General features: G+C 38.9%; 2 protein-coding genes across 8 annotated transcripts in view; both read right to left on the reverse strand.

Moving 5' to 3' along the window:
• The window catches only part of Tmem19 (transmembrane protein 19), a 45744-nt gene extending 22138 nt beyond the window's left edge, over window positions 1-23606 (reverse strand). For 4 of the 7 annotated variants that reach the window (XR_008722287.1, XM_055625927.1, XM_055625925.1 and 1 more), the window contains exons 1-2: window positions 23575-23606; window positions 3017-3167 (exon numbers count right to left, since the gene is read on the reverse strand). Coding sequence is in view for 6 of the 7 variants with exons in the window: in XM_055625927.1 (XP_055481902.1) it covers window positions 3017-3146 (130 nt within the window). In the remaining variant the exon portion in view is untranslated. Of the gene's footprint in view, window positions 1-3016; window positions 3168-3272; window positions 3435-3542; window positions 3581-3612; window positions 3702-23574 lie in introns of those variants that run through there. The other 3 variants (XM_055625929.1, XM_055625926.1, XM_055625928.1) reach the window with 3 other exon arrangements.
• Thap2 (THAP domain containing 2) lies at window positions 12845-23886 on the reverse strand. The gene is made up of 3 exons (XM_055625930.1): window positions 23575-23886; window positions 16574-16769; window positions 12845-13653 (listed from the first exon to the last, which is right to left on the reverse strand). The coding sequence occupies exons 1-3, from the start codon at window positions 23643-23645 to the stop codon at window positions 13267-13269; spliced, it is 654 nt and encodes a 217-aa protein (XP_055481905.1). The 5' UTR covers window positions 23646-23886; the 3' UTR covers window positions 12845-13266.
• Window positions 23887-23968: the final 82 nt, after the last annotated feature.

Consider the following 23968-nt stretch of genomic DNA (forward strand, 5'->3'; position numbering starts at 1 on the left):
CACACACACACACACACACACACACACACACACACACACACACACACGAAAACCAAAACAAAGACCAATGAGACAAAAGAATGCTAAAATGAAACAAAAAGTCTACAAAAATACCATGGGATTCATTATGTTACCCAACTACTCCTGGGTATGGGTCCTGCTCTGGAAAAAGGTTGATCCACCCAGTGAAACTCCACTGGGGAAAACTGATTTTCCTGTCAACAGCAGGTATTCAAACTGCAAACAGATTCTTGGTTAGTGACAGGGTCCCATGTCCACTTCCCCTTCTCAGAGCTGGGACGAGGGCCAGCTTGAATCTTGCATTGGTTAGCCTTAATATTCAGCTTTAATAAAGTGAGTTATGGATCAAAACACTATCCTAAGTAGGGAAACAGATGAAGTCACCCAGTGAAAATATTTATGTTCAGACTTGAATACTGTTAGAGGAACAATGTTTCTGGGGCAGTGCCCACTATGCTATGTTCAGGTGTTAAAAACCATTCACATGTTCTTACATATCACACATGAGCATTTGGGCATATGAAATAAATCTCCAGTTTTTTACTTTTTCTAATTTTTTCTATGTATGTATGTATATATGTATGTATCTATCCATCTATCGGTTTTTCAAGACAGGGTTTTTCTGTATAGCTCTGGATATCCTGGAACTCACTTGTTAGACCAGATATGCCTGCCTCTGCCTCCCAAGTGCTGGTATTAAAGGAGTGTGCCATCACTTCCCAGCCTTTATTTATTTATTTTTTTAAGGAGGTATATATTAAATTTCAGACAAACTTATGGGAATCTAATTACTTATATCCTTCAAAGAGATTATCTAAAATAAGTAACATTCTGATAGGCAACAAATCTGAATCAACAGTTAGAAGTCAATTTACCCAAAGACTACATCCAGTTCATAGCTGTTTTGTTTGGCTAACAAAACAGATCTTTTAGATCTGTTTAGATCTTTTGAGTTCATATTAAAAACTAGAATATTTGATATAAAAATTCTGATTCTTCATTTTGTTTAAGCTTGATACTCTGGCCTACATAGCAGAATTAACTAAAGGCCAAAAGGAGTCTATCATCTTCTTCAGACAGGTTATGGCTTTGACACTTGATTTCTTTCTTTCTGTCATAGTCATCTTCTTATCTTCCTCTTCCTCCTCCTCTTTCTCTTTGGTTTTTCAAGACGGGGTTTCTCTTTGTAGCCTTGGCTGTCCTGAACTCACTTTGTAAACCAGGTTGGCTTTAAACTCACAGAATCCTCTGCCTCTGCCTCCTTGAATGCTGGGATTACAGGCATGCACCACTGTGGTGCCCAACTTGAGGGATTCCTTTATCCTCAGGGAAAACATTGAACTTCTGTCAAAAATGAGGAAATAGCTAAGGATACTGGCATGGGCTTGTAAAGCCAGCAGGGAGACATAAGAGGATCACATGTTCAAGGCCAGGTCTACACAGTGAGTTCCAGGTTAGCCAGGGCTATGTAGAAAGAAGCTCTTCCTCAAAAGTCAAATAAGAAACACCAAAACCAGGAAATGAAAAATTAAAAAAACCAAGAGGGATGACAAAAATTAGGCAAAATCTTGTTTCGGGAAGTGAAGACACAAACTCATTCATTTGCATTAGGAGATTGGTCCTAGTGGAAGAGTCCAGTTTAGAAATCCTAGCTTATTCTACTTATTTATTATAAGAATGTTTTTGTTTTTATAAGCAAGTTCTAAGCCAGCACTCGGAGACAGAGGCAGGCAGTGAATCTCTGTGAGTTTAAGGCCAACCTGGTCTACACAGTGGCAGCTTGTCTCAGCAAAACAAACAAACAAAACCAAAAACGTATGTGTTGATATGTGGAAGTCAGAGGATAACTGTGAGTTGGCCCACGGGTTCCCAGGGACTGTCCTCTGCCTCTGCCTCCCAGGAGCACTGGAGTTACAGATGTGTACTACTGTGCCCAGCCTCATGGGGTCTGAGGATTCAAACTCTGGTCCTCCGGCTTGCACAGCAAGCACACACAATCCACAAAGTCACTGCCTCACTTCCCATTTGGAAATTTTACAGATCTCACTGGAAGTGTTGGCCCTCATAATTCCTGAATTTAGGAGACGGAAAGGGAAGGATCTGAATTTGAGGTCAGCCAAGGCTACAAGCTGGGGTCTTGTCTCAAAACAAAACCCAAACAACAACTGTAACAAACAAGAGTTGAATATGGAGCAGCCCTGAGCACTAGCACAATATGTGCAGAACCCTAGGTTCAACCCTCCACTGCAAAAGCCAAAACCAAAATAATCCTTAAAAACCATCATGCAGCAAGGTATGGATCCAAATATATTAACGGCAAAATGAAACCCATTATCTTGTACAATTAACACATGAGATTTTTCTTATGTGAAGTATGTAAAGTCACTCAGAGTGGTTAATCTCTGCAGTCCCAGCCCTCAGGAGGCTAAGGCTAGGGCATGATGAGTTCAACCCCAGGAGGAGCTAACGCAGCAAGATTTGGCTTCATGCCAGTTAGCCAAAGCAACAACAAAGTACCTCATCTCTGTCAAGTGGCTGTGGTGTGTACTGAGGACAAGCACCTGGCAGCTCCAGCACTAAAGGTCTATTCTTTCGAAGGGACAAAGTCTTCAAACCTCCAAATGTAAATACCGTACCCCTTTAATCTTTGATATTTTCACGGGATTATAAAACTACTAATCATACGAACAAGCATCACCAAAACTGTTTCACGAAACTACATTTTATGTCTTTTTTTGTTCCAGTAAGGTAAGCAAAAATAATCACTTGATGCATGCATTTCTATGAAAGGTGTAATTAACATCAGAACCAGCATCATTCCAGGCTGTAAAATATGCAAGACTTCGTTTATCTTGTCATGGTAGCAAACCAGATTCAGGTTGTTGTAGTACTCAAAATCATTCCTCCCACTTACAGACGTACTTTTTGGATTCTGAAGTGGAACTTTTCCATTCCACCCATTAACTTGTAGAAACACTTAGACTCGCTTACTTACCGTAATAGGTGCTGGCAGTCACCGATGTAATCCAGAACGCTAGGGAAATGCAAATGATCAGGCTCAATATTACTATGTTGGCAATCATTTTTATGTACTTTTTGCATGTACTGTCGTCAAGATCTGTCATGGAAAATAAAGCTACGAGCACCTGGGGGAAGAAAAAAAAAAAGATAGCATTTCAGATGAACGGTTGTTGAAGTTTCTTGCAACAATACTCCTTCAAAGGCAGAGAGAAATGACATCTTCCACCAACCGAACGACAAAATATAATCGTAAATCCAAAATTTCTAGACACTGCTGCTGGCGCCGCGCTCCAGCGCACCCTGGCGAGGTTAACGCCCCCGTGGAAATTGAAGATGCGAGGAGGACATGCAAGGCCAGCAGGGAGGGACGGAGCACCGAAGTCCCGGGGCCCAGGGGAGGCCCCGCCCACCCGAGCCCCGCCCCCCAGGCAGCGCAGACCCCGCCCCTAGTCCCGCCCCCGGGCGGCGCAGACCCCCGCACGCCGCCGCAGCAGCTCCACCTCGGCGCACACCACCTGGGCGACCGAGCTGAACCCGGAGCAGTGGCGGCGAGAACCTCTAAGTCCTCACCCTGCTGCCCTTGGGATCCGGTTCCAGCCGGCTGGGGCCAAGACCCGGCAGAGCCAACTTGACGGCGACGCGCTGTGCGCGCGCATGCGCAGTAGCCCCGCTACGCTCACGTGACTCTTTAAGGCGGAAGCTGGGCTTGGGTCCAGCTAGCGTTCTGGGCAGTTCAGGGCGGTGTTTGTAATGCGTCTCGGTAACAGACTTTAGGACAGCTAGGTCTTAGAATTTGTGGACTTTCTCGACTGAAAAAAAAAATGTCACCAGCAAGGGTGGCGTGGGGCACCAAAACCTGCCATTGATGGTATAATGACATAAGAGTGAATTTAGAACCAGTAATGGGTTATAATTTATGAAGAGTTCATGCCAGGTGATACGGTGGGTAAATGGAGAATAAAGGAACTCATCGGTTAGAAGCAGAATTATTTAGAAAGTAGTTTAAAACAACAGCTTGGCCATTAGCTTGGGTCAGACTCAGCTGGTCCTGTGATTATATAAAGATAAACATAGTTCTGCTGTTGAGCTTTCACATAATTATAGCTCTAACATATGTTGTTGAAGTGTCTGTCCCCATACACCATATCAAGTGTGTGTATCCTGTCAGTTCATTTCCACAGCAGACCATCCTATTTCCAGACAGTCTGAGTCTTAGGACTGAGTTCACCTTTTATAGATGGGTACGAGGGTGCCATTCTCAGGTGGTACTGGGGATTCGAACACATGTTCTCAGGCTTGCACAGCAAGGATTTTACCCATAGAGCCACCTCCCCAGTCCCACTTTCAAAACAAAGATCTCACTGGGTGTGGTGGCCCATGCTTGTAATCCCAGACCATAGGAGGCTGAAGTGCATTATGAGTATTATTGACTAAATGAAGAGTAACTAGCAAATAACCACATAGTTCTGAGGTGTTTTCAGCTAATTGTTGACTGTGTGACAGGTAAAAGGACTGTTTTTGGCGTGGTACACAACTGTGAAATAACCCAGTCATTCTTTAAAAGCTCACGTTTCCACTACTGGAGGGCATTAAAAAATTTATGCTATTTTAAATTTCAAAATATATGCCAAGGCTGTTTTTCCTGTGGTAGAACACAAATAATGTACCCACTGTTATCTGTTCTGCGTCGGTGAATAATTATATTACTCCATCATGTATACCTGACCACTATTAGTATTGACAGTGTTAGCATTTAGGCAGCCTGCTTCTCGATTGCCTAGTAACCCATGGTGTCATCATTGGCTGCCAACCACAGGGGCCTAGGATAAAAGCACCCCTGCCTCTTACTCTCTCCTTCTCTCTTTGCTCACTCCCCATCCACTTCCCCTATCATGTCTCTCTCTCTCCTGCCCCCTCTCTGTTAATCTCTCCCCTCTTCCTCCCTCCCCCCTTTCCCTCTCTCTCCATCTCTATCCAGTAAACCTTTCATATATCTGTTGTGGGTTCCATTAAAAAAAGAAAAAGTAACAGACAGACTATTTGGGTACAAATTAGTAACAATAGGTAATTTAATAAAAACATTTTGCATCACTTATAAAAATTATAAACTGGACTTGTTTTTATTTTGCCTTCATCAGGCTACAGATTGACCTTGTCTGATCAGTTGTTGTTCTGTAAGAAAGCAGTGGCCTCACTGTGATTATCAGGTTGTCTTATGATACTGAGGTCCGTGTCAGGTTAGTCTTTTGCTTGCTTTTTTTCATACTGGAGCGCCAACTCACAGTTTCATGCTTGCTGGGTAATTGCTCTACCACCCTGCTGTATCCCCAGCCTCTAGTCAGTATGGATGTCATGGATGTTCTTTCTCATTAGTAGAAATCGGGCTAAAATTACACATGAAATCATGGTATCAGTGAAACTTGCTTTCATATGCGTAGTTCTTTCCCACCCCATCCCACCATCCAATTAAGGACGTTTCCCATACAACTGAGGCAAAGTAGGCTCTGATTCCCTTACAAAAGTTTCCTGTCTAACCAGCTATTAAAATAATACTTCCATCAATGACTCAGACTCAGGACGTGCTGACACCCATCCCAAGCTTTCCAGCTACACCTTCAGGTGCAGCATTCAAAAAGTTCACAAATAAGTGCAGAGCTCAATGCTCATGAGTAGATTGCTGAACAAATTGTTGGACTGACAGCAAAGAGCTATGTATGCAGAAATCCTGGGACTGTGCAACAGCTGACTGTGGGCCTAAATGTGAATGAAAAAAGAAAGAAGGAAAAAACATGACAGCTTCTGGGTGTGGTGGAGGAGAAAGTTTATTGTGGATAAAAGGCAAGAGTCAGGGACATGGGTAGAGTAGGGCAGTCTGGGAGAGTCCAGAGTGGACATAACTTTGAGCCATGCAAGGAGTTGGGGGAGAGGAATAGGGGAATCAGGTGCAGCAGTCAAAAGGCCTAAAAGAGTGTGAAGGTAACCAAAATAGTTAGATTTTATAGGGAAGTAGGAAGTAGGGTGGGATGGGGTGGGGAGGGGAGGGAGATATATAACCTGAGAGGAACCCTGTAACTGGTAGGACTGAGGACTGCTGGGAGAACTGTGTAAACAGGCTTGCTTTGATATGTTAAATAGGCACCTCAGCCATTGTCCTGGGTTTGAAACCTAACAACAGGATCCTGTTTTTTTGTGTGAATAAGACTTCTTGTCAGAAGGCCCTATTCCAGGAATTATCTCCCCTTTGTGCTCAAGCACAAGCCACAGGAAAGCATCATGCATGTGGTGTTATAGGCCTCTTTGCAGGTCCTAACTCAAATTCAGCAAAAGAATCCTGGAAGAGCTAGCACAGAGAAATGGCTGTTGAAATGAATACATCCCCACCCAGATTTTTGGAAAATTGCTGCATTTTGTCTTTTTGAGATTTGTGGTGAACTGAGAAAACTTCTTTCCTCCCCTACCCCAACCTTTAGCTAATAGATAGGTAATAAAACACACTCCCCTTTCTTAAGACTGAATTTGGGGAAACTGTCTTAGTTGTAATTCTGTTGCTGTGAAGATACATTATTACCACAGCAACTCTTACTATTATTGTTGTTATTTTAAGAAACCATTTAATTGAGGGTTTGCTTACAGTTTCTAACGATTAGTCCATTATCACCATGGTGGGGAGCAGGATGGCACAAACGGCAAGCATGGTGCTGGAGAAGTAGCTGGGAGCTACATCCGGATCAGCAGGCAGGTGGGGCAGGAGACTTGGCCTCTCAGTGCATCCCCAGCAGCACATATCCAACAAGGACACATCTCTTTCAACAAGGCTAGACCTCCGATCTCTTAGAACCGGAGTCACAGGCAACCAATTGTGAGCTACCATGTGGGTACTGGGAACTGAACTCTGCAGGAACAGTCCGTGTTCTTAACTGCTGAGCAAACTCTCTAGCCTCCCAAGCAACAGAATCTCTGGTTAAACCTTTCCTAAGTTTTATGATTCATTCAAGGTATTTGTATATATGATTCCTCCCTAGACCTGCCTACATACCTTCAATTAAATTTAAGGCTGAGGAATTTGAAACCTCGTAGGACAGTGGCAAGTGTAAAGGCTCAGTAAGGAAAATTGAATGATTGTTCAAATCTTCCCAATGCTTACTTTTGTCATTACCATACATTCTTCTTCTTATTATTTTTTTTCCAGAGCTGAAGACTGAACCCAGGGCCTTGCACTTGCTAGGTAAGCGCTCTACCACTGAGCTAAATCCCCTACCACCACACATTCTTTTCTTCTGGGAAGTGTGACAATTCAGGCTTTGGAATCATAGAACATCTTCAAAGTTCATTGTTGTCTTTAGGACATTGAGTACTTAACAATTACAAAAATTATCCCAATGTCAAAATGCACTGATTGCTAGGAAAATAACCATGGATATAAAGTACAATCCATCATTATTAGTATTTGGGACAAGGCCTCATTATGTAAACCTGGCTGTCCTTTAACTTTATATGTGACCTGACTGCCAAGGGCTGTGGTCAAAGGCCATGCACCACCATTCCATCTAAGTGCAATCCTTTGAAGATCAGCCTGGAAAGTGAGTTAGCATTTCTGAAATCTGCTAATATTTGAGTGTCTAATGATGTAGGACCTTTACGACCCAAAAATCCAAAGCGAAAATAACTCACCATTATGTCTTAAAAAAAAAAACAGGGATTGAAGACAGACATATAAACACAGGAATGAGACAGTGGTGGGAGACAGAAGAAGTGGATCTCTGTGAGTTCCAGGCCAGCCTGGTCTACAGAGAGTTCTACAGAGAGAAACCCTGTCTCAAAAAACCAAAAACCAAAACTAACCACTTATAGGGAGACCAAGTGATATATATATATATTATATGTGGTAAAATTTACCTGTTTTCTAACACTGAAAAATAAGATAACAAAATCTACCTACATACCATCAACAAGGGTCTCATAAATATATTAATACATTTAATCTTTTTTCTGAAACACAGGATATTTCCTATCTTAACATGTATTAAAGGATGGAAACTCGATGGATTTGGAGGCAGAAGGCATGTGTTAATTCTACATATATATATATATATATATATATATATATATATACACACATACATATGTATATGATTCAGAGCAAAGTGTTTATCACTTTGTTTTGTTTAGGGACGGTGGAGGAAGGAGGGAAGGAAGAGGGAAAAGGAGACGGGAGAGTCAGAGTGATCTAAAGGTAAAGTGCAGTTCCTACAGGCAGGAGGCCCCCCTCAGAGAAAGGACTGCTGTAAATTAAGAGGATAGAAGAGGAAGTTCAAGAGAGTGAAGAGGACTAATATAGACAATTTAGAATATTTGCTAAAGAAGTTATTAAACTGTGAAAGCTTATTACAGACACATTTATTTTTTTCTTGTCATTGAATCTCATTCTTCTTAACTTTCGGAGAACAAATTTTAAGAAGTTAGGCAGCAAGAAAACCAGTTTGTTGAATTCCATTTAATTCCTAAGAGTGGGTTATAGTGAGGATGAGAAAAGTGTCATATAAAGCTTTTTTTAAAAAAATTTAGTATTATATAGTCTTCTGTCTGCATGTACAACAGAAGAGGGAATTCAGATCTCATTATAGATGGTTGTGAGCCACCATGTGATTGCTGGGAATTGAACTCAGGACTGAGTTCAATTCACCACTGAGCCATCTCTCCAGCCCTAGATACTATATCCCCAGAAGCAGGAGTCATATAAAGTTCTTTTTTTTAAATTTATTATTAGAGGATGGGAAAAGAGAATGGAAATCTTTTCCCACAATAGATTTGAGAATAGGGGTCACATCTCATTTGTTCACCCTACTAGCTAAATATCTTAGTAAATGCTAAAATACTGTTTTTGTAATTAAAGCATTAAAGAATACTATTAAAAGGATGCTTTCTTATTGTATATTTATCACTAAGTCTTTGTGCATGCCTCAAGTTATTGTCAGAGAAGTACAAGGGAAAATTTATTTATGTTTTAGTGCTAGGGATAACAGCCAGAGCCTTGTGACTAGTACATTGGAACTCTAGCACTGAGTGATATCCCAACTCCACATGAATGTTTACAGTCCTTTGTATGTTTAGCTTAGAATGCACAAACATTTCAAATGGTGCAATAATGTGTACGTGGCAACAACATGAAACTAATCTGTCATTAAAGCATCACTTATTTTTACCTGTTTTACAATTTGCTTCAACTTAGAGGGAAGACTATAGAATTTTTATCAGTTTAAATTATAGTAAGGAACTTTACAGAAATGTTTATCTTTAGAAATAACAGGGATGACAATAAATCCTTGGGAAAATTTTTTTAATATTAACAAATTTCAAATACATTTTATGAGTACAATGTTATTGCTTAATATATATTACAAAATCCTTAACTTTATGAAGTAGTCAACTGTCTAAATATTAAAAAAAAACCCAGTCCTGATATAAATATTTTCTCTATTATATCAAAATTAAAATTTACCCGTATTCTAACACTGAGAAATAACAAAACCTACCTAGACATCATCAACAAGGATCTCATAAAACATATTTAACACATTTAAAGCATATCTTTTGCTTTTCTGAAACACACGATTTTCCTATTTTAATAAATATATTAAAGGATGAAAACTCCAGGGCAGAATGGAATTGGAGGCTGAAACCGTGTTCACTCTCGAACTACACAGACCACAGGCATCTCCATTTCTTATGCAAATGGAACAGAGTAATGTTTAGTAAGTAAACAAAAATACAGTCTTGTGTGGATCCAGGTTCTAAGGGAAAAGAAAAAGAATGGATAACAACTGTTTTGTATGGCGGGTTCTTTGATTACACCCCCCCCCCCCCCCCGGGGGAGAAGCAGCCTTGCTAGGCCACAGAAGAGGACTTTGCAGCCAGTCCTGAAGACACCTGATAAACCAGTTTCAGATGGAAGGGGAAGAGGTTCTCCCTTATCAGTGGATTTGGAAAGGGGCAGGAAGGAGATGAGGGTGGGAGGGTGGGGTTGTGAGGGAAAGAGGGAGCGGGATACACCAGGGATACAAAGTTAACAAACTGCAACTAATATTAAAAAAATAAAAATTAAAAAAAAACAACAACTGTTTTGTGACATATTTCAGAAACCTATCAACAGGATTACTTTCCAAATACTAAGTTTCAAATATTCCAGTATTCAAATATAAGTATTCTACTTATAGCTGTGTTTTATTTTTTCAGCGGTTATCGTTATAATTTTGTTCACCTTTTTTTAAGGGTACAATGTCTTACAACCCAATAACACTGAACTCAGGCCAAACTCTAGTGTTTTACCCTCCTTTGATATTTCATTCTAAGAAGAAATCTGTTTTACTTCTAAAGAAACTCACTTGGTTGTGAAAAGGTCTTAAGTTTCTGTTATCCCTCCAGTTTCAAGTCAACAGTGTGAAACAAAGCATTTTACACCCATTTCTTTCATAAAACTTATATTCTCAGTACGGTTTCTTTCAGGAGGCTTGCAGCAACTTAAGGGCAGACATTGTCGTATTTCCCCCTTTCCGGTGTCAGAATGTGAACCCAGGGCTTCATGTATGCTGACCATAAGCTACATTTCAGCCCAGCATTTTTCTTCACATGTAGTTCCTAACCTTCAGCTGTGTATTTGTTGTTTGTTTTTCCCTTGTGAAGGTTAGTAGCCTGTAGACACAGTGGGTAAATAGAAGATCTATGAAGTACATCTGGGGAAAAGCTGTTGTAATTGTGATTAGTTTATTGATTTTTGAAACAAGGTCTCAAATAGCCTAGGCTGGCTCTGGTTTCTGATCCTCCTGCCATTTCTCCCAAGTGCAGACATCAGAGACATTTGTCCCCATGCCTCCTGAGGTCTCATTCCATTAGTTTTATGGTATATAGTCAAGTAAAAAAAAAAAAAATTATCAGCAAACTGAAAGCAGGATTTTAAGATTCCTTGTGTGTTTTTAAAAGCATGGCCTGGAACTCACATTTTTCCTACCTTCACTTTCTTTTCCTCATGGCTAACATTACAGATGTGTGTTACCATGTTCAGAAATGAAGCCATTTAAAGACAGACAGACAGATGTATTATTAATAAATTCATATAGAAAGAGTTTGTAACATGTTATCAGGAAAACAACATGAAGAAAATACACAGAAAATTAGTTACTGAGGATTGTTTATTCAACAGTGTCAAAAACAGTGAATGAAAAAGACAGGGGCTATGGTTCAGTGGTAGTATATGTATGCTTGAAGCCCTGCATCCAGCTCCCAGCACACAAACAAAACAAAGTATAATGTAATAATGAATGAAGACTAAGCAACTTTTCCAAAATGTGTTGTATTTTATAATGTCATATATTTATGGTTCAAAAAGTATATTAAGATATCAAGATATTGTATGTAGCAGTAACCAGACCACATTAACTAGTGGTTAGTATTTGGGGTACATGGTATACTACATGAAAATTTACATTTAATTATCCAGCTTATTTTGGCTTCTAGGTAGGTACAGTAAGTGTGTTTTAAACTGATTTTTTTAAACGATATAAAGATACCTGAAACATTATTAGGAAAAAATATACGATGATAAATCCAAGGAACTATAAATAGCTAACAAGGTTTATCACATCTACAAAAGAAATTTAAAGCATACTTGTTATAAGTGTCACATGAAAACTGAAAGATACATTTCCTACCATTATGTTTGCAGGGAATATGGTCCTTACTAAACAGAGTGCTGATAACTAGGGGAGAAAGAAAGAAACAACCCAAAGGTTGGCAAAGAACCAAAATTCCATTTCTTTGTAGGAAAGACATAGTTATTTGAGATTAGGTATGTTACTTTCATATGGTAATCTCACAAAGCTGAAGTAGAACTAAATAATTTACTTAAGTGAATACACTTTTACATTACTTAGCCAAAACATTTTGAAGGAAGGGCTCTTATTTTGAAAGGCTGTTATTACATTTATTGACACAAGGCAAGCCTTTCTGAGGTGCAAGTGATGCCAGGATAGCAATCTCCATACTTCCATTCTATAAACATCAGTATTTGCATAGCTTTATTATAGAGAAACACATTACTTTAGAACTGTATTTTATTTTCATTATCATTTAAGGTTGTTTCCATTTTCTAAAAAACAGAAAGCTGATGAGTGATATAAATTGACTCTGTTTTAACTTAACACAACATAGTTAAGCAATTTCCTGTGACTAAATTATACTGTGATTTATTAAGTGATGGGTGAGGGGGAAAGCTATTTTTGACATAGAAAAGGCAATTAGGAAGTAGCTAAAAAAGAAAACAGCTTACAAGTTTTGCTATCAACACAAGGAACAAATAGGTTCAGGTAGAATGTGTTTATTAATTGTATCAGTTATCAAGATGGAAATTCAGTATTTTTATTATAAGAAAAAGAATATTATACATTTGTCTATTTATTGTGTTAAGGTAAAAGCTAGACCCCGAAATCTGCATTATTTTCTTAAAAGTTGTTTATAACTCACCAGGTTTTCCTGGTCTGAGGTACTTGAGGCCTTAGCTAGTGTGGAGTCTCAAAGGCATTTCACTTTCAAAATATTATGTTAAAATTATTTTACAACCTACTTTTAAATCCATTGTTCTTATAAGGAAGGTCATGATAAGCAAACTTTGACTGGTTAAAAGAAATACAAAAAGCTAAAAAAGAGAAAAAAAAAAAAACAAAAACCAAAAACTTGCCCTGGACCCCAAAGATTTTATTTTATAAAATTTCAGCCATAATCCCAATAATTTAATTAATACAAAATCTAGTAGTTTTAAGTACACATTTAATGATTTAGCTCCCACTTCACATGTTCTTTAGAATGTAATATTTCAACTTTGGTGCAGAATGTTTTTTTCTTATATAAACATATCATTTGTCATTCCTATCTGACAGCAGCTTAAAAACAAAACAAAAAACGAAACCAGAAACACCCTGCGAATGCTGTTTTGTAAGATGTCTAAGTATATAATCCTTATAAGGCACTTTTACTCATTCTCAAACTCGTCATTGATCCTCCACTTTCTCAGTCTTCATAAGATATGTAGTGATACTATTACTTCAGGTAAAACTTAAGTCCTTGATTTTAGTATAATTGCCAGAAGTATCTTCGATGATGATAAGAATGAAAGACGGGTATCAGGTTCCCTGTAAGGAAAACTTAATGCAGATATTCTCATCCATTTTAGACTTAGAGAACTGGTAATGCTTTATCTTGTTGATCCTGGTCAAGAATTTTTAAGTCTTCCAAAGGAAGACTGCTTAAGGTGGCTGGTAAAATGTGTTCCGAGATGCCCTTAGGTAGCATGTTACTTGCTTCTAAGCTCTTCACAAAGTATGTGGTTTTGATCCATCTTCGAGTTGCTCTGCGTTCTCTTTGCAGGCAAGTTTTCATTTTTCTTCTTAAGCTTGCTATTTCTTTTTCTAGCTTAATTATCCTCTTTTTCGCCTCCATAGGGTTCCTAAAGGCATAACTGTGTTCAAGCAGTACTTGCTGACTATTGTTCAGCTTTAAATTACACGGTCCAGTTGGAGTAAAACTCTCGTTTTTCTTCAAAAGATTCCTTGACTTGAGTTTCTGAGCCGAACAAAGAGTTTAATATAAATTATGAATATCACAAATAAGTAAACAGTGTCCAGTTTTGAGTAACACAGTATTTAAACTGCTCTTTTAAGAAATGTTTGTAAAGTTTAATGGGCAACAAAGGCATGCTACCTCATTTGATCACAGCTTAAGTTCCTCAGTAGTTTGAATGAACTCTAGTCACCTTGTACTTTTCTTTTTTGAGGCAGGGTCTCTCTGTGTAGCTCTGGCTGTCATAGAACTTACTATGTAGACGAAGCTGGCCTTGAACTTAAAGAGATCTACCTGTCTCTGCCTCCTGACTGCTGAGATTAAAGGCGTGTGTTGTCATGCCTGGCTGGCCACCTTTTTCTTATGTCCTTTAACTACACAGATTATTTAAACATTGATTTTAAAATAAGCAGTGGACTAACAAGGGATCTTCCAAATTATTTAATATGGTTCTAAGAAGACTTAAAAAATATTTCTCAATTCTTTTTACTATGACCAAATTAAAATTTGTTTAGACATTTAATTTATCTATGGTATTGATCTGATTGTTCTCTTAATTAATATTAGTTTTTCGATTAGATGAAAATTTCAGGCCTGGAACCTACTTAAACAAGAACTCACATATCTATAAAGAAATATTCTCAAGTATCAAGCTTCCAAACAGATTTAGATATTTGTTCTTCACACTAAATCAAAAATTTAAAATCAGGCTAGAAATTTTACCAGAAAGCTAAGGATTCTTTTTTTCACTATACTCCAGAAATACCAAACTACTTGAGATTTTCTTACTGTGTCACATCTTCTTATAATTGTGTCTTTCATTTATTTACTAAACATTCACTCAGGTGTGATGGTACCCATTTGTGATCCCCATATTCAGTAGGCTGAGGCAGGATTGACATAATTTTGAGGCTAGCCTAGAGCTACACAGTGAAGTTGCCTCAAAAAAGCCAAAATATAAAGAAAACAACCCATTTTTGTACTTTGGAGGCATAGGCAGGAAGATGGCTAGTTCAAGAGTAGCTTGTAGGGCTGGGCAAAAGCTTGATAGCTAAGATCACTAGTTGTTCTTGTAAAGGACCCAGATTCAATTTCCACTCCCTACTGCTGTTTGTGACTCCATTTTCCCAGAAGATCCAATGTCCTCTTCTGGTCTCCACAGGCACCAGGCATATTCATGGTGCAGATATATATTCAAGCAAAACACCCATAGAAGAATAGCTTGGGCTAGATAAAGTTTGAAAATAGCTTGGGTTATCTCAATAGCAAGATTGTCTCCCCAAACAAAACAAAACAAAACAAAACAAAACAAAACAAAACAAAACACAAAGCAAAGCAAAAGCCAACACAAATGTTTACTGAAACATTAATTTCTGGAGAAAATAATGTTGAATAAGCTATAGTTCCTACTATCACAAAACCCACAGCTGGCCTCTCTTCTTAGAGAAATGGCACAGTCTCCCTTTACTCTTCATTTTCCAAACATCTCACAAACTCTGGAATAATAAAACGTTGAATTACTGAATAAATAAGTGCTCAAAATGTCAGAAATAAGGTTCCCTCTTTCATTTTCTTGAGACAAAGCCTCAGGCAGCCCAAGCCGGTGTGGAACTTCCTATGTTGCAGATGACTTTGAACTGCTCCACCTGCCTCTACCTCCAGAGGACAAGAATTACAAAGGTGCACTCCTGCACCAGTTGGTGGTACTTTTCAATTTCACTAGATATTTGAGTGTGTACTTGGGATCAGGTATTCTATGAGGTGCTCAAATGCGAAAGATTTAGAAATAAGAAAGCCCTTGCTGCTCTGTTGCTTTTCTAACATCTTAAACAGCAGCAGCAACAACATACAACCTCTTACTCATTATATTAGTTCACATCCACTTCCGAATTCAAATGTCACAAGTAATTCCAACAATAGCTTTCCCTTTCTTAGTGGTAAGATGTCCCTTTTCAAAACCCTTTGTGTTTTCTACCTTTTCTAGACAGAGTTTCTTTGTGTAGCCTTGGCTGTTCTGGACTCACTTTTTAGACCAGACCTCTGCCTCTCAAGTAGATTTTAGGCGTTCACCATGCACACAGCTACCTTTTCTTTAGGTAACTTTTTCAGTTTTTCTTCTCTAATCAGATCTTACCCAACCAGATAAAATGTTCCATTTTTGATCTTCTTGTCTCTTTTCTCTGGTGGTGGTCATCAAACCTTGTGCGTGCTGGAGACACTTTACCACAGAGCTTTATTTGCAGCCTTAAACCGAGTGGTTTTGTTTTGTTTCTGAGACAGGGTCTTACTGTGTAGCTCTGGCCGCCTAGGAACTCAGATCTGGCTGACCTGTAATTCACAGATATCTGCCTGCTTCTGCCTCCAGAGAGCTGGGATTAATGGTATAAGCCAACATGCCTGGCTTAAACTTGTTTTAATTCATTAATCCTGTACATAATTCTCTCTTTTTGTTCAAATAAGTCAACATTTGATAATTTCTTACTTATCCCTCAACTGTCCGGCTTTAGTTTTATCATGTAGTAAACTGTCCTATGTGTGGTGAGAACCTCCTATGGTGTTGCAAATGCCCAAGTCCTCATGCCTCCCCTTGAAGCACTGATTCTTGACATAACTGAGTATATGCTCTTAAAGTACTTACTAGCATGTCACTTGTCACCTTAAAATCAGAAGAGAGTTATTCTGAAGGTTTCATTAGTAATCTTCTCTGATCCCTTTGGACCTCACTGGGGAAAGAAGGCTGGAGTCAGGAGAGCTGGTTTCTAATTCTAGCCTGCACTTTTATTACACAAGAGGAAGTTCTACAACTTTTTTGAAGTGTGCCATTACACACTCACATTAACACTGTGTGAACTGCTTGCTTGCACAAACAAAAAGAAATAGGACCTAGCACATGGTTTAAGAAAGGAGAGTGGCAATCACCTACCATAGACTTTATATGGGTACAAAAATCAAAAATGGTTGGAACAGCATCCATTTTAAGTCGTCGAGTTTGTCCTGTTAGATCAAAACAAGAGGCTTCAAAGTGCTTTGAACAAAGAAAAGTGTGTTTTCCTGGCACAAAATTTTTGCGCCTAACCAGGCGAACCCATTCTTTTCTTCTTTTAGGATCCAAAGGAAACCTTAAAACAAGGAAACAAAAAGCAACTCAAATTCCAACTGTCCTACAACTTTTGTTGTATTTCAAACAGTTAAATTTTCTAATTTCCCTCATTTATGTAAAAAAATTAATCTCCAGAGGCCAATTTATACTAATTTTATAGTTATGAAAATTTAGTGAAAACCTAACTTTATAACTTTATCTTTTGAACTTTGAAAAGAGATTTTCCTTCCAACTTACCCCTTAACAAGAGCAATACTAAAACACAGACAACACTGTTGTGTGGAATGACTGATCATGGCATGATTTCACATGCTTTAATCCAATGATACATAACAGGTAAATCAGGTAAAGACTAAACGCCAACAAGGAATGTCTGGGTAATACACTCCCTTCTGCCTTTCCTACATTACATCATTGCTTTATACTTTCTCCATTAAAATTTCTAGTGTACAAGTTATATATTTTCAAAGAGTTAGAACTAATTGTGTGCATGCATGCAAACAGAGTGTGTATGTGTGTGTGTGTGTGTGTGTGTGCGTGCGCGCATGCGTGCCTGCACACATGCGGACAAATATGTGGAGGCAAGAAAACAACTTCTGGGAGGGAACTGATTTGGTTTTCTCCATCCACCATGGGTTCTGGAATGGAACTCAAGTTCTACAGCTTGTATGCTGACAACTTTTGCCTGCTGAGCCATTTTACTGTTTCTTGATTCCAGTGATTATTATTATTTATCTGCTTATCTTTGATCATGCCTTGTAAAAAATAAGAACTCAACAAAAACTGACATATTAATGCAAATATAGGATATATAAGTAACTCACTATATTCTATATAGCTAAACTGCACAAAAAATATGGAGTTATGCAGCATAGCAGAAAACATAATTATAAAAAGGTAAGTGAACTGTACCTATCCTTTTCTTTTTATATTTATTTCAAATACAAAAGCTACATTCATCCAACACATGCTGCTTAAGGAAGATACAAATAGACAGGGCTGTTTCTGAAAATTCTAATAATTCTATCTTTGTTAATTGACTTGGAAATGTAAGAATAAACATTCATACATAGTCAAATTTCAATTACAACTTTTATTTTTCTTTTTAACTTAGGGCCAAGGAGATGAGTCATTAGGTAAGAACTCTTACAACTGAACCTCATAACCTGGGCCCACATGGCAGAAAAAAGACCAACTCCCACAAGTTGTCCTCTGCCCTTCACATGAAGGCCATGGCATGTATACACAGTCTTTCTCTCTCAAATACACAATCAGTATATGACTGTTAAAAAGATCCCTTTGATCTTACATGTGTATGATATATGTGTGCCAGCTTGCAAATGGAGGCCTGAGGCTGAGTTGGTTTTCTCCTTCAACCTTTACATGGGTTCTGGGTATTAAATTCAGATTGCTTTGCATGGCAAGTGCCTTAATTCAATGAACCATTCTGCCAGCTTATAAGTCTTCTTTATATGTACTCTATGTACTAACCGGTATACAAAAAGAATCATAACATCCATTTGAGATCAGGTGGTGCAGAAGGCCTATCACATGGATGGAATTAGATTTCCACACGTTACTACTGAGGAGCATAAAGAGATGAAAGCCCAAATGTACACTAAATATCCTTCCTGGCATTAGATATGCCCTGAAGACATACTGTCACTCCAATTAACATTTTCATGTTTTAATTTTGCCAGCAGACATTTTTCTAATAAATTTACCAATGCTGCTTAGTTCTCAGGCTCCACTACCCTCTGAACGCTTTGAGACAGGATTTACCTATCTGACCCATGATTGTCCACCCTGAAGCTCTGCAGTCTTCCTGTCTCAGCCTTTCAAGTGGTTACAGGGTTACAGGAGTGAGCTTCCGCCTGCCTTCGGTTTAGTTCTTACCTTTTAATCTCATTTCAAAGAACTCTTATTTCATTATTTAGTGGTTTGTCAAACCTAGTTAGAGTGATTCATTTTACTAGGGAATTAATAAAGATGGGCAGAATGTATCATTTGAGGTCCACTGGCTTCCATCTTGAGTGCTGGGATTATGGGCTTGTACCAGCATATTTTAGAGCATTATTTTTAATTATGTTTTGTAGATGTTATCTGTTTTGAGAGTATAAAGTCACCCAGCCTGACAACAAACTTAATATGTAGCTGAGGATGACCTTGACCTCCAGTGGATTACAGGTCTATGTAACTCTGCCTGGTCCTTGAATGTGTCATCTGGATTTTTCAGTGTATTTAAGGGTAGCAAATGTAGCTCACTGTCTAAATTTAATAAAAAATCTTCTAAATATTAGCAAATTCACATGGTGGTAACAGATGGATATATTCTACAACACATGTTTGGGAAAAGTCGCAACAGAACAATGCTATTTTGCTTTCATTTTAAATAAACAGATAAATAGCTCTTACATTCTTAGGCATATAGATGTGGTAGTAATAAAAAGAAAAGCCTAGCCTCTAACTGTATACTGCTAATTGTGGTGGTAATAATTTTAAAAAGCCTCGTTTCTAATTGTATACTGTAATCGAAAAGGTCGTGAATTAAGTAGTCCTCACTTGTTGGCAGAGTGGCTGAGAACATTGTTGTTAGACTACCAGAATTCCAATGCTAGCTCCTTTGCACACTATCTGGACGCAACAGGCAAATTTACTTGAGTATACTTTTTTTAGATCTCCATTTTGGTGGTAGTGGTCCTAGGATCAAAACCAATGTCTCATATATATTAAGTATCTTCCATTGAGACATAGTCCCCGTCTCAGGAATTTTATTTCTATTATCTATAATGTAAGGTAGAAATGCTTCAAAGGGACTGAGGAGATAGAGCTCTGGTGAATCCCTGTGGCTCACTGATCAAGCTTTGGAAGTTTCAGGACAATGAAAGACCTTGTTTAAAAAAAAAAAAAAGTGCCTGAAGACTTGACAACATCCAAGGTTGTTCTTTGGCCTCCATGTGCACAACTGCAAACTTTAGTACACACATATTCCTTGTAAAGACTAGAAAATGTAACTGCTTAGCTTAGTGGCACAGTAGGTCTTTTGTAAAATAGTAAGTACAGGGCCTTATGGGGTAGGACATGTCGATTTATTCAGAATGCCCCAAGAAAAGGCCTTAAAAAATAGGACTAATGAAGTTATGAGTCTTGGGCATGAAAGAAAATCATGGTGGGCCTTTTCTAAGTCAAAAATATTACAATATATTCAAAGTGTTCAAAGTGTCATAGACAAGCCATAAAGGGCTGAATTGCAAGACCTGACAGAATCAGCTGTTAAATACAACCATTAATAAAAGCTATTTTCCCGGTAACTTTTTAAAAAATATTTTTTAATCATGTATGTTCCTGTGTGTGGATAAATACACATGAACCCAGGGACATAAGGAGGCCAGAAGTTGGATTCTTTAGCCCTGGAGTTACAGATTGATCTGCCTGCTATGAGTACTGGGAACTGAACTTGGGTACTCTAGTAGGGTACACACTTTTAGCTTCTGGGCCATCTCCCCAGCTCCACTTTCCACTTTTTAAAGTTATTCATGCCTACTGCATCTATATTGTGGAATCACTATAGATTAGTGTGATATTATACATTTCTTCTTATCTCCACAATCAATCGTGTCATATCAGTGCCTTGAAACCAAGCTTGGTGAGAGTAAATGCATCTTAGAAACTGAGCAAATACAAAAAATTGGGGCTTTCCCCTTTTGTGAAAAGACAGTTGTTAATGGGGAGCTTTGGCCATTGATTATAGAAGGGTGGTTAGAAGTACAGGAATTGAATCCAGTGAACCGGTTAAGATACTGTTACAATATCCAGTCAAGAAGGAATAGTGATACATCAGGTTGGACTATTTCCAACTTGTTGGGTAGATGGTATTTCCACGCACTGAAAAAGGAAATACGGGAATCAGTATGGCAGCTGATTACTGATACTGACTCTATGGCACTGGCAGAGGACCAGGGAAACAGTATATAATTAGGCCACAATTTTTTTTACTCATTAGAGATAAGACTTCTACAGTTTTGGGAATCTTTTAAGTTGTATATCACAAGTGGGACACACAGACACAGGCGAATCATTTTGATAAGAGTTTGGGAAGGGTTAGTGGAAGAGATAAAAACAAAGAAACCCAAAGAAGAAAAATCATAAAAGTAGTGACAAATTTAAAAGTGGAGATTATCTGAGTAAAAAAGAGCACACGTCATGAAAATGAGACACATGGATTATAGTAACAGAGGCAATTTAAGGTTATGAAGGAGATATAGACTGGAATAGGGTAAGAGTGTAAAAAAAAATTGAAAATAAATTTAGGCAACATAATTTTTAAAATTATTTTTATTTTGTACGTATAACATGCCTGACTGTGTCTGTATGTACGATATGCATGTAAGAGCATGAGGAAGTCAGAATAGGTATTAAACCCACTGGGTCTGGTTTGTGAGCTGCCATGTATGTGCTAGGAAGCAAACCCTGAGCAAAAAGCACTCTTAACGAGCCATTTATCTCTCCAGCCCCTACCCAACACAATAAGTACAGGCAGACGAAGAAGTCCGTGTCTGCCAGGCATGGTGGCCTTTAATGAAAAACACTTGCGAAGCAGGAGTAGAGAGAGCTCTGTGAGTTCAAGGCTAATCTGGTCTACCTATGGCGTATAAGCCAGCCAGAACTACATAGTGAGACCCTGACATACTGATGCTCAACACACAGTCTATGTCCTACAAGAGAAGTTACATACTATTTGTATTTTTATTATAACACTGTTTTAGCTCCCCCACCCTTTTTATGCTTGTTGTGTTTGGAGATAGGTGCTATTTTGTAGCTAAGCCTCAAATTCTTTCTGTAACTCAGGGTGGCCTTAAACTCATGGTGATTTTTCTACCTACTCTTCCAGTGTAAAGGGAATATAGAAATGTGCCTGCCTAGCAATTATAAAGACCTAAATTTCTAAGGTTATCATAAAAATGTTAATTTCGCATTAGAGGAACAGTATTGTACACGGTATATCCTTTCCTTCTTTTTTTGAGACAGGGTTTTACTGTGTAGTCTGGACAGGCCTCGAAGTTGGGGTGGATCCCTTGGCTTAGCCTCCTGAGTTCTAAGATTACAGCTGTGAGCCACAACAAGCTCTCCATTGTGCATCTCTTAAAGGATTTTAGTGGCTAAACTCCTCCCATTTGTCTTCCATATCAGATTATAGAATCCAGTAAATTCTCCTTAAACATTTTTCAAAAATCTATTTCTCCCCATCTTTATTGCCAATAGCATCCTATTCTAGGCCACTGAAAGGATTCCTTATAATTTTAAAATTTTATTTTGAGACAGGGCCTGTATAGTTTAGGCTGGCCTGTTCTTCCTGTTCTGAGATTACAGACATGTATCATTACACCAGGCTTGGGCTCCCTTTTGTTACAGCTTCCCATTTTCTTCTCATTCAGCTCTCTCAACTCCTTTAATTCAGTGCTCCTGTACAAACAACTATGCATCAGTATTTAGTTCAGTTGACATGTAGCCTAATTTCCCTGTGAAGGAAACAGCAAATAAATTAACATTCTATAATAGGCTCCGTTTTTATCAAATCCATCTCTGGTGATGCTTGACTAGCACTTTAAGTATCACTCTTTTAACTCCTTACACTGCAGCCAGAAGGCTCTTTTATTATGTAAATCTGATCAGGCTATTCTTTTTATAATCTTCTGGACTTCTCAAGTACTCTGAAAACAAAACAGAAAATGCTTTAGTGTAGAAGAGCAAACCTATGTCATCCTTTGGTCTCAACCTCTTTTGTGAGGTGTCCTTTGACTTTCCAAGGCTGAATTAGGTCTCCCTGAATGTCTTTTCTGTGGCACTCAACTGTAATTATGCCTTACTCCTCTATTCAATTCTAAAGTCCCTGAGGGTAAAAACTTTCTCTGTCATTAGCATAATGTCAGACAATTAGGGACCCGGTGTACATTAGCTCTAAGAATGAATAAAGCACTACCTTTACATGAAATAGTTTTAAAACAAACATCAGAAAGATTTTTTAAGTGGCAGCTTTTAGTTAGGGGACGCACCCAGCAAAAGTGAAGTGGGGAAAAGAGCAAAGACAGTTTCTATATTCTAAGATCACAATTTGTATGGTGGGGTATATAAAATCAGACTTTATTTTTCTTCGGGCGGGTGGCAGTTCTCGAAGGTGAGCATTTATTGAGTGCCTGTTATATCCAAGGCAGTGTTCAAATGCTTTGGAAAGTTTGACTTAACAGAACTAAAAACATGACTGCATTTTTGACCAAAGAAAAAGAAAACCTAGATTCTCTTCATGATTCTGTTAAAGAGAAAGCTTCTATTTGCTCTTTGATAAACATTGCCTAATTACATGGCCGTCAGTGATGACTCAGTTCTTCAGCAGTTACTACGTGTAACTATTAGAAATTGCTCAATTCAGCAAGTTCCTAATTTTAACTCGAGCACAGCGGGTTTTTAAAGAGTTTCGTTGACTTGAACGGGAATGATCTTTCCCTAATGGCGTCATTCGTCTCAAGGCATGGTCTAAGGCATAAAAATAAAAGGGTAGGAAATAAAGGTATATGCATCACTTTTAATGTAAGGGATATCATTCACAATAACTCGGACTTCTTTTTGCAAATTCGGTAAACTTTTCCCGGAAAAGGAGAAAATGCTTCCAGATGTGCGAAACCACACACAAAGGACAAAAGTGATGCTCCCTGCTCTCAGTAGCTGGGCAAGTAACTAAAGTCGGGGGACCCCGTTCTTTTGACAGGACCGACACTCAGACTGGTTAAAGCTCCCATTTCCGTAACCCAACTCCCTGCCCAGGTTACCTGTGGAAGCTGATGTTAATGTGCTTGTTGTAGGTAGCAGCACAGCCCGCCGCGGCGCAATTGGTTGGCATTTCCCCCGGCCCCTCATTCGGCGCTACCTTAAGCCAGTTCTGAGGCTCTGCCAGCTAAGCCTCTGTCAAACGCTAGACAACCGAGGCCGGCGGCCAGGCGCAGCCAGCTCGGTGCCGAGCGGGACGGAAAGAGGGGGCGTGTACTGCACAGGGAGGGGAGGGAGGGCCCACTCCCCTTTCTCTTTATTAATATGGCGGGTTTAGGCCCGCAGAACCAACGTGCCGGAGCTCCTGCCGCGGACGGTCGCCTTCACCAACATGGCGGCCACACCCGCTCCCCGCCCCCCACATCCACACCCCCGGGGTGGTCCCAAAGAGAGTAG

This window comes from Psammomys obesus, unplaced genomic scaffold, assembly GCF_907164565.1.
Source record: "Psammomys obesus unplaced genomic scaffold, mPsaObe1.curated_primary_1811, whole genome shotgun sequence".
Taxonomy (NCBI): domain Eukaryota; kingdom Metazoa; phylum Chordata; class Mammalia; order Rodentia; family Muridae; genus Psammomys; species Psammomys obesus.

What these genes read in the sequence shown, in the direction of transcription:
- Thap2 (XM_055625930.1), bottom strand. Translation starts at nt 23,645, where the DNA reads ATGCCAACCAATTGCGCCGCGGCGGGCTGTGCTGCTACCTACAACAAG. An exon ending in ATTAACATCAGCTTCCACAG is followed by an intron (nt 16,770 to 23,574) that starts GTAACCTGGGCA and finishes CCTTGTTTTAAG; the next exon opens with GTTTCCTTTGGATCCTAAAA. An exon ending in GTACCCATATAAAGTCTATG is followed by an intron (nt 13,654 to 16,573) that starts GTAGGTGATTGC and finishes TGTTCGGCTCAG; the next exon opens with AAACTCAAGTCAAGGAATCT.